Here is a 10823-nt window from a genome sequence, read left to right as displayed (position 1 = left end):
CCCGAGGCGGTGGTGCTGGAGCGAGTGAAGATCCGGTGGGACAGAGAGCTCGCTGCCGTGCCCCTGGGTCAAGGTGGGGTGGCTGCCGTCCGAGAGGGAGCGGTGGAGTCGCCGGCACTCGCTGTGAGCCGGAGCCTGCTGCCGCCCACCTTTTCGGGGAGGAGCAGGGAGCTCGGGACTCGCTGCCGGCTCCCTCAATAGGAGGAGCCACCACCGGCCGCCAGGGGGCGGAGGAGGATCAAGCCGTCCACCGAGCATCCAGTACCATCGCATAGCACCGTCAGGAAGAGCCTCTCGGCTGGCTGAGGGCCGAGCGGCAGTGTGTCTGGGAACCGGAGCAGAATTTTTTTTTTCCTCTCTTCACTCTCTCGTCGGGTCACTCTGGGGGTCTCTGTCTCCCATTCTCTCGTCTCGCCAGCCCATATCCCTGGAGGCAGAGATTGGGTTCCCCAGGGGGGAGTAGGCGTAGGCGCGAGGTACTCCCCGGCCTACGAGGGGTGTTGGGGGTATGTGGCGAGGTGGACGAGCGAGAGACATGGGAGGAGCGAGCGAGATCAGTGTGCATGATTGAGGATGAGCGTCACCTGCGAGGCACACCGGTCTCGAGTCCTCTCATGAGGGAGCACGGAGGCATATAAGGACGAGCGACTCCAGTGAAGGACGAGAGAGGACCAGGCCTGGATTTTAAGTTGTGTTTTGTTTATGTTTGGTTTGTACGTAGGCGGCAGTCGTCCGTGAGGGGCTGCCGTCGGTTATGTTATTTTGTTGATTTATTTTATTAAAGTCTTTTAAATGTTCCCCGGTTCCCGCCTCCTTCTTCCCACACAAACAAACAACGTTGTGCTGCTGCGTCCCTGTGTGTGTAATAAGCAGAGTGTACAGGCGTTGTGCACCCGCCAGGCGCATATTACTAATGCGCCCTTTAAATAACACAAAAAATACTGCGCTATTGACTTTAGACCAGGTTTTAGTTGGTCGTTTTCAGTTGCCTCAAAATAGCAGCGCGCCAACAATGCGCCTGAACACACCTCGTTTTCAGACCAGCACGCCCATGGGCGAACAGATGGGCGCGAGTGCATTTGCTATTTAAACAACGTGACACGGGACGTGAAATTGATAACTGCGTCAGGCTGAAACTAGCAAAAAACATAGGGCCCATAGTGTTGCTAAAGATAAATATTCCTTTGTACAGTCTTCATATTGTATTCCTGCAAAGATGACTGAAAATGTACTTGCATTTGCTGTCCTGTGGCAAAACATAATGACAATTGCGTTTTAAACTATGAGATTTTGAGCGCAACCTGGAGGCAACACTGAGTGGTGGGATATTTTGCTAATAAAATTATTGTGCCAGAAGAATAGCGTGAGAACTTTACTATGTCTGCTCTCTCTGTACTTTTAAGATGTTTTACGCATGAGCAGTAAGGTGATATAAGCATTTTCAGATGTTTCAATGTGAATGAGCAACTTTTGGAAAAGGCTTAAAAACACTTGTGTGGACAGGGAGTGTTTTGAAATGCAAACGTCGCTTCAAATGTATTCGTAGTAATGTAGACGTAGCCTTAGAGGGACCGAATCCTTGATCAAACCGTTTCAGACCCTATGACAAAAAAAGTGATGCTGCAATGTGTATTTATGAGAACGTTTTTTTTTACCTTGGATGGATCCTTTTGAAATAGCACGATAGGGGCACTTTAATGCTTGTGTACAGTAATTCTGACTACAGGGTGTAATTTATATTTCAAAATATTTTCTTTAATTATTGAAAATACGTCCATGGATATATATAGAATTTATGAAGCAAACTTTTAAATGCAGTGCCATATAGGAAGTTTTACAGCATACCTCACATTATTCACATAAAAGTCCTGATGGCCTGACCTTTGTAAACCAGTGCAGGATCTCTGTGTAAACTGTTCGGAGTAATTCAGTGTTGATCGGTAGTGTTATGCTCTTTGCTCCTATCCTGCAGGCCGAGATCTCGTTCTGCGACCTCTGAATAGGCAGAGGGCAGTGCGGTCGAACTGGCTGAAACTTCCGCAGCCTGGTTGCCAGCTGGACCTTGTGAGCCAGGACTAACTCTGTTCTCAGCCATAAGTGGACTGGTCAGACCCAGACTGCTCAGAGCATCCAACGTGCCATCGGGGTCCACCATGATATCAATCACTAGTGATTTAAAGTGCAAGAAAAATACATTTATTGAGTAATTCTGATATTTAGTCATTCGCCAAGGCAACTAAAAACAATAAATATTTCAGTCAAATAACAAACAAACAATTAATCCTTGGATTTTATACTCCTGCGACCTTACAGAATATAAATTCATCTGAAACTGTAAATATAACATCACACATTTTAAGAACCATTGTATTTTGAAGAATTTCTGTAGTGACCACCTCTATGGGGGGTTAGTTATGACAAATCAAGCATTCTGCGTTAGTTCAGACAGGCCACGTAGACAAGCTTGATGTCTTGATAATGATAAAAATATTTCTTGAGCAGCAAATCATAGTTTTTACTGTATTTTTAATAAAAAAATGAATTAAATATTAATCATTAAATAAAATAAAATAATAAACACTGACCAACCCAAACTTTTGAATGTTAGTGTATAAAAACACAAAAAAAATGTCAAAAATGTTGGTTATGATGCCTAATAAAGCTGCTGTAAATGCTAGAATAAACTGCATGACTAAATCTGAACAGATTTTAAAACACTAGGCATTCTACACTTGCAGATTTTGTAAATGGTTACAGAGAAAAACTGGGCATTATATACTAAAAAGCTGAGGATTACACACTACCAGACTTCTAAGTAGTACATAATAGTACACAAAGTTACATACTGTACAAAAACACATACTGTATATCTTAAAATAACACTAAATACCAAAAACATTAAACGTATGGACAAGACAAGAATACCTCAGTACTGCTTACCTAGCAACTGTCGTTCCACTCTTTTCAGATTCTGGAGTATGGAGGAAATCTCCTGAGGATGATCAAATAAAAAAGACTAAATAGAAAATCATCATAAGCTGCCATATCTTAGATATAATCAAACGTTTACAGCAAACTGAACAGAATTCTTATGCTTTAAATTGTTATGATTTTAAATTTTTTTGTAATGTTTTATAATATAATTTTCATAACACTGAAATGGTGGTGGGTAAACACATTATTTTCTGGCAGCACTCGGTCGTTTGTGCTCCTCCACTGCTTAACAGCTTCTTCATTTCAGAAGTTTCAAGAGTTCAGTTCAGGCCAGCCTGCATTACAGAGTTAGATTTACAGCCCTGTCACTGAGCAGAGGTGGTACGCCACTGAGCGGTGACAAACCATGAGTCAAAAGCTCAGTCTAATTAAACTAAGAGATCTTCAGCTGAGGCACCTGTGATGTATGAACGCTGAAATCTACCTAAACATCAGGACAACTTCACCATCACTGGATGAATAACCGTTAAAACAAAACAAAACAAATCAAACCAGTACAAGTTTGGATACAATTAATGGTTTGCTAGCCCTATATATATATAGGGCTATCAAACGATTAATCGCGATTAATCGCATCCAAAATAAAAGTTTGTATTTACATAATATATGTGTGTGCATTGTGTATAATTATTATGTATATTTGAATACACACACATACAGTACATGAATATATTTAAGAAATACAGTATTTGCATGTAAGCCTATACTGTATAAATATTTATATTATTTATATTATATAGAAATATAAATATTTTATATGTAAATCGAAAAATAAATTCTTAAATATATTCATGCATTTGTGTGTATTTATATCAACCCGATCTCATGACAATTCGTACATATTTTAAGAGGTGGTTAATTCGTACGAATTTGTACGAACTCACTCATACGAATTGGTGCGATTTTTGCTAAATCGTACGTATTTGAGGAGTTGGTCAATTCGTATTATTTTGTACGAATGACCTAAGCTCAAACACCACCCCTAAACCTACCCATCACTGCAGTATAGACAAATCATACGAATTCATACGAGTGAGATTGTACGAATTCGTACGAATTAGCCACCTCGTAAAATATGTGCAAATTGCTGTGAGATCGGGTTGATGTAAATACACACAAATGCATGTATATATTTAAGAAAAATGTGTTAATGGTCGTGAAATAGCGTTGATTTATATGATAATTATACACAGTACACACACATATATTATGTAAACACAAACTTTTATTTTGGATGTGATTAATCGCGATTAATCGTTTGACAGCACAACGTATTGTATTTAAAGGCCCACTGAAGTGCCTTGGAACGCGTAGCATTATTCAATGTGTTGACGTAATTTCCCCTGAAACGGCTAAAGCTGTTAGCAGCTCCTCCCCTTTTTTGAAACAGCCAATAGCGTTTCGTTATTACCACAGTTTGACTAGAGCCTTTCTGTTTTTTTAAAGCCAGTTTCCTCCAAATCTAACCGTTTATCATCATAATCTCCTCCATTTCTCTTTGAAATATAGCATTCTACGCAGCATTTAAATGGGTCCGATATGTTTTGTTGTCTGCGCCGACTCGCGCTTATGATCTGCGCTGCGCTCTCGTCTGGTCTAGACTATGTATGGGGGCAGGACTTCAGATTCTAGAGCGCATTTGATTGGACAGAAGATTTGATGAGAAGGTGAAATCTGCGATGATGTCATCAAAATCTATGATTCGTTTTAACGAATCATAGATTTGAGTGATTCGTATGAGTGATTCCTTTTACTTCCTGCTTCGCTACTGTTCGGACGCTCTTGCTTACTGCTCCGCGCTTTGCTCTATCGCTTCTATATTTTACAACTTCAGCAAATCAGCACATTGCTCAAACGACAAAGCTTGACTCCAATGATAAAATTAGAAACTCTGGTGACTGAATTCCTAAACAAAAAGCGGAATATTTCAACCGACCAGCCTCCCACTGCCTCCAGCTTACATTCCGGAGAAGGGAAAACACAGCTGCCTACATTCAAAAGGATAAGAAAATGCCTCTTCTAGAATCTACTTGCTGCACAAACTGCCACAGACTTTTACAAAGGATTGCAGTTCTTGAAACAAAGTTATTTGCGGAACCATCCAACCAGACGAATCACACAGCAGAGCTTCATCATGATCGCCCTCTGCACACTGCCGGTGAGTCCCATAAATGTAGTGCTACTCAACATGTAGAGAAACAAGTAACTGATCAACACACTAATCAATGGAACAAACAGGGAGCAAGACCCAAAGGCACTCGAGACATCAGATTGTCACGAGCATCACATATTGCCGCAGTAGCATGCTCTACCCCAGACACAAGGATTGCAAACACTAGTTTTCTACCACCAAATATACATCTTGAAAACAGATTTGAAGTGCTAATGAATGTGGGTGAGGAATCCCCAAATGTGATGAATATGACCGAACACAGATTGAATCAGCCCGCAGCTAACACTAATGCTAACAGGCGCTCAAGGTCAAGCAGACAGCGGCCCTCAGCTCAGAGCGCAGCCGAGCCCAGGACTCTCATAGTGGGGGACTCAACAATCAGAAACATTAGCAGCAGGGATACAACTACATGCTGCCTTCCACAAGCAACAGTCTCTGATGTAAACAGGGAACTTAAGAACATTCTGATGAAACATAAGACTGCAAATCGACTTATCATTCATGTGGGAAAGAACGATATTCAGAGAGAGGAGTCAGAACTTCTAAAGAGGGATTTTAATGAACTTTTTGAAACACTTAGAAAACTGAAAGTTCAGCCGTTCATCAGTGGACCACTTCCAGCAAGAGGAACAAATAGGTTCTCACGGCTACTTGGGCTTAATACATGGCTGCAAAAAACCTGCAACATGAAGGGAGTGAACTTTATCGACAACTTTAATCTCTTCTGGAGTCAGAGACAACTGTTTACATCAAATGGCCTCCACCCAAACAAACTCGGTGCAAGAGTGCTAAAGGACAATATTTATTTTTCCCTTCATCATCCTTCAGCTGTGTGTGCTAACCCACTCAACCTGGATAGCACACACACACCAGTAAAGTACGATCACAGGACTTCATTTCAGCATCTGAATGGACATGCGGTTGATACACCCCACAAGGACAATGATAACACCACGCAGCCACAACAACCACTTCTCATGGACACACTCCCAGCTGAACCCCGCCCTCAGAGCTCACCACAGATAGACTGTGATGGATTAGAACAGCTCGAAGTGACACAGATCGAGCCACTAAACAGTAACATCTCAGCCCATACTGTGGAGTCTGTGGAGGCACTGGTAAAAATGGGGACCATCAGGAGTGACACTGGTGAACTTTTAAAACTTATATGTAATATAAGCAATAGGCTGGAAGAAAAGTCAATCCTTGAACCGGACGATAACATATTGCAGTTTCCGGTAACACCAGAGAAACAGCCCCCCTCACCAGACATGTTATCCCGCTCTACAGCATCCCCGCCTCTGAGCTTCACAGAGAAAATGGATTTTGTTTATACTGGAAACAGACAATCATACTCGATCACTGCGAGCCCCCAGATATCAACCAAAGAGCGTCGAGCCCCACAACCACCAAAGACTGTGGGCCCAGCTCGCTCTGCCCCTCCTCCTGTGAGATTTCTTCGGTCACAACGCCAGGGCACACACCCTCCTCCATCTGCACCAAAAGCAACTGATACCAGCTCTCAGTGACGTGTTCTGGGTCCTCGCAACGTCAACAGCAATCTTATCAAATGTTTACAAAACATGCGTGAATCCAGTGTGCCTCTATCTTTCTCTATTTCTGTTCTGTTACGTGATAGAAAGTCCAAGGCTTTCTCAGGCCGTATGGCAAACCCATCTAATCTGCTGCCTGTTAATTGTCAAACTAAGATTACTATGGGGGAAAAAATTAAAATTAATACTGTTAAGTTAGCACTCTTAAACATCCGTTCACTTAAAAACAAATCATTTCTAGTCAACGACTTAATATCCACAAACAACCTAGATTTTTTGCTGCTAAATGAAACGTGGCTAGAAGACAGCTGCAGTGCAACAGTCCTCAATGAAACAGCCCCTCCTAACTTTACTTTTATGAGTGTCTGCAGACCAGTCAGAAGGGGCGGGGGGGTCGCAGCACTATTTAAAGATGTCTATCAATGTAAGCAAGTATCTTTTGGTGACTATTTGTCTCTAGAATATCTGGGCATTGTGCTAAAAGGTGCTCCACGCATCCTGCTTATCATTATTTATAGGCCTCCGAAATATTCTCCGGCCTTTATTGATGACTTTACAGAGCTGTTATCAGCAATCTCATCTGAGTATGACTGTTTTACTATTGCTGGGGATTTTAACATTCACATTGACAATGCTGAATCCAGTACAACAAAAGATCTCATGACTGTTCTTAACACTTTTGATTTGACACAACATGTTCACGGACCCACACATGATCGTGGACACACTCTAGATTTACTTATCAGTAAGGGGCTAAACATTTCATCAATAGTTATTAAGGATGTGGCAATGTCTGATCATTTCTGTATTTTCTTTGATATATCAATCTCTCCTGCCATTGAAACCAGATCTGTCTCTATCAAAAAGAGATGCTTAAATGAGAACACTAGTGTGCTGTTTATGAAGGCTATATCTCTAACACCAAGCATATCTGCAGACTCTGTTGATTTTCTCCTTGACTCTTTTAACTCAAAAGTTAAGGGTGTAATTGATGATATTGCTCCTGTAAAAGCCAGGAAAAAGAGTGGCAAACAAAAAGCACCTTGGAGAAACTCAACAGAAGTGCAATTAATGAAAAGACAATGCAGGAAATCGGAACGCATGTGGCGAAAGACAAAACTTGTAGTCCATTATAAGATCTATAAAGACAGTCTTCGTGCTTTCAATGTGGAACTAGGCAAAGCTAGACAGACCTTCTTTTCAAATATTATAAACAGAAACATAAACAACACGCGCACTCTTTTTGCTACTGTAGAGAGACTAACAAACCCCCCGAGTCACATTCCCAGTGAAATGCTCTCAGACAGCAAATGCAGTGAGTTTGCTTCCTTCTTCTCCGAGAAAATCATTAATATCAGAAATGCGATCAGCACATCGTTTAGTTGCTCTGAGGTGAATCAGATCAGACCACAGCCTCAGAAAGTTACTATGACTGATTTCGAAGCAATTGATGGTAAAATTTTAGAAGAAACAGTACAGCACCTTAAAACATCAACCTGCGCCCTTGACACACTCCCCACTTCTTTTTTCAAAAGTGTGTTTAACTGTTTAGAAGCAGATCTCCTAGAAGTGGTAAACGCCTCACTTCTTTCTGGGACTTTTCCAAACTCCCTTAAAACCGCAGTAGTTAAGCCTCTCCTGAAAAAGAGAAATCTGGATAACTCCATATTGAGCAACTACAGACCAATCTCAAATCTCCCCTTCATAGGCAAGATCATTGAAAAAGTTGTTTTCAGTCAGCTGAACAAATTCTTAAGCTCAAACGGATACTTTGACAATTTTCAATCTGGTTTCCGACCGCATCACAGCACAGAGACGGCGCTCATAAAGATTATAAATGATATTCGCCTCAATACAGATACAGGCAAAACATCAATTCTGGTACTACTGGACCTCAGTGCTGCATTCGACACTGTTGACCACAAAATACTTCTTGACAGGCTAGAAAATTGGGTTGGGCTTTCTGGAATGGTCCTCAAATGGTTCAGGTCATACTTAGAAGGGAGAGGTTATTATGTGAGTATAGGTGACCATAAGTCTGAGTGGACATCCATGACATGCGGAGTCCCACAAGGGTCAATTCTTGCACCACTCCTATTCAACCTGTACATGCTGCCACTCAGCCAAATAATGAAAAATAACAAAATGGCTTACCACAGCTATGCTGACGACACCCAGATCTACTTAGCCCTATCACCTAATGACTACAGCCCCATTGACTCTCTATGTAAATGCATTGATGAAGTTAACAGTTGGATGTGCCAAAACTTTCTTCAGTTAAACAAAGACAAAACTGAAATTACTACATTTGGAAACAAAGATGAAATTCTGAAGGTGAACGCATATCTTGAGGCTAAAGGCCTGAAATCAAAAAATCAAGTCAGGAATCTTGGTGTGATTTTGGAGTCAGACCTGAGTTTCAATAGTCATGTCAAAGCAATAACTAAATCCGCTTACTATCATCTCAAAAATATATCAAGAATTAGATGCTTTGTTTCCAGGCAAGACTTAGAGAAACTCGTTCATGCTTTTATTACCAGTAGGGTGGACTATTGTAATGGTCTTCTCACCGGCCTTCCCAAAAAGACCATTAGACAGCTGCAGCTCATACAGAACGCTGCTGCCAGGATCCTGAGCCGAACCAGAAAATATGACCATATCACACCAGTCCTCAGATCTTTACACTGGCTTCCAGTTACATTTAGGATCGATTTTAAAGTGCTATTACTTGTATATAAATCACTCAATGACCTAGGACCTCAATACATTGCAGATATGCTGATTAAATACAAACCCAACAGATCACTCAGATCATCAGGATCAAGTCAATTAGAAATACCAAGGGTTCACTCAAAGCAAGGAGAGTCTGCTTTTAGCTATTATGCCAGCCGTAGCTGGAACCAGCTTCCTGAACAGATCAGATGTGCTCCAACAGTAGCCACTTTCAAATCCAGACTCAAAACACATCTGTTTAGCTGTGCATTTACTGAATGAGCTGTGCCACTGTACGTGCTTTGTCCGAACTGCTTGCATTTTAATTTATATGCTTAAATTTAACCCTGTTTTTATTTTTATTTTTAATTATACTCTTTATTTTTATCTTTCAATATTTTCTTTATTTTTTATTTCTTTAAATTCCTATTATAACTGTAATATTTTTATTTCATTTCTGTGTAAAGCACTTTGAATTGCCACTGTGTATGAAATGTGCTATACAAATAAACTTGCCTTGCCTTGCCTTGCCTTGCCTAACAGAAGTGAGAGACTGTAAGTTTTGAATGCTTATATCTCCTAAATGCAAATGTTGCCATTGTTTAGGAAGACACCAGCTTATTCATAACCTTAAGGCTAAGATAATCATACTAAAAGCTAAAAAACTTTATTTTGATTTCAGTGGGCCTTTAAGCATTAATAGAAAATACTGAAAGTACTGAATTTATTTAAATACATTTAACTTAAATAAAATGTAATATTTAAAATAAAATAAATATTACACTCTAAAAAATGCTGGGTTAAAAACAACCCAAGTTGGGTTGAAAATGGACAAACCCAGCAAATGGGTTGTTTTAACCCAGTGAATGGGTCGTTTTAACCCAGCTGTTGGGTTAAATGTTTGCTTAAAACAACCCAATTGCTGGGTTAGTCCATTTTCAACCCAACTTGGGTTGTTTTTAACCCAGCATTTTTTAGAGTGTAGTAATTATTATTAATATTAAATACATATATAATTATTATTTGACCTTGTGAGTTTGATGATCAATGTTTTCTGACCATTGTTAAAAAAAAACTCCCTCTCACCTGATTAGAGGTCTTGAGGAGAGGCACCTCATTCTCTGCCTGCAGCTTGCTTTCAATCTCCTCCCACTTTCGGTCCTTGTCTTTGAATAAAATCCTGCATGAACAGTAATAATTCAAAATGTGGCCTTCCTTTGGAATGTGGAAAGACCTTTCAGAAAACTATGAATGTATTTACATAATAAAATAATATTAAATCCATGGTCAGATATGCACAAGGATCACAAAAGGCAATTCTTTGAAGGCAATTTTAACTAACATGCCATAAATATGTAAATAATTCAATACAAATTGTTTACATAATTAAT

At 40.3% G+C, this 10823-nt stretch overlaps 1 protein-coding gene across 1 annotated transcript in view; it reads right to left on the bottom strand.

Moving 5' to 3' along the window:
* Positions 1-708: 708 nt before the first annotated feature.
* The window catches only part of cep170ab (centrosomal protein 170Ab), a 30086-nt gene continuing 19971 nt past the window's right edge, over positions 709-10823 (bottom strand). Inside the window, 3 exon segments of the mRNA XM_079841099.1 lie at positions 709-2166; positions 2941-2992; positions 10519-10612. Of these exon segments, the coding sequence (XP_079697225.1) occupies positions 1928-2166; positions 2941-2992; positions 10519-10612 (385 nt within the window). The 3' untranslated portion in view covers positions 709-1927.

The sequence above is a fragment of the Gobio gobio genome (assembly GCF_949357685.1).
Source record: "Gobio gobio genome assembly, chromosome: 17".
NCBI lineage: Eukaryota > Metazoa > Chordata > Actinopteri > Cypriniformes > Gobionidae > Gobio > Gobio gobio.
This window is presented reverse-complemented; position numbering and strand designations above follow the sequence as displayed.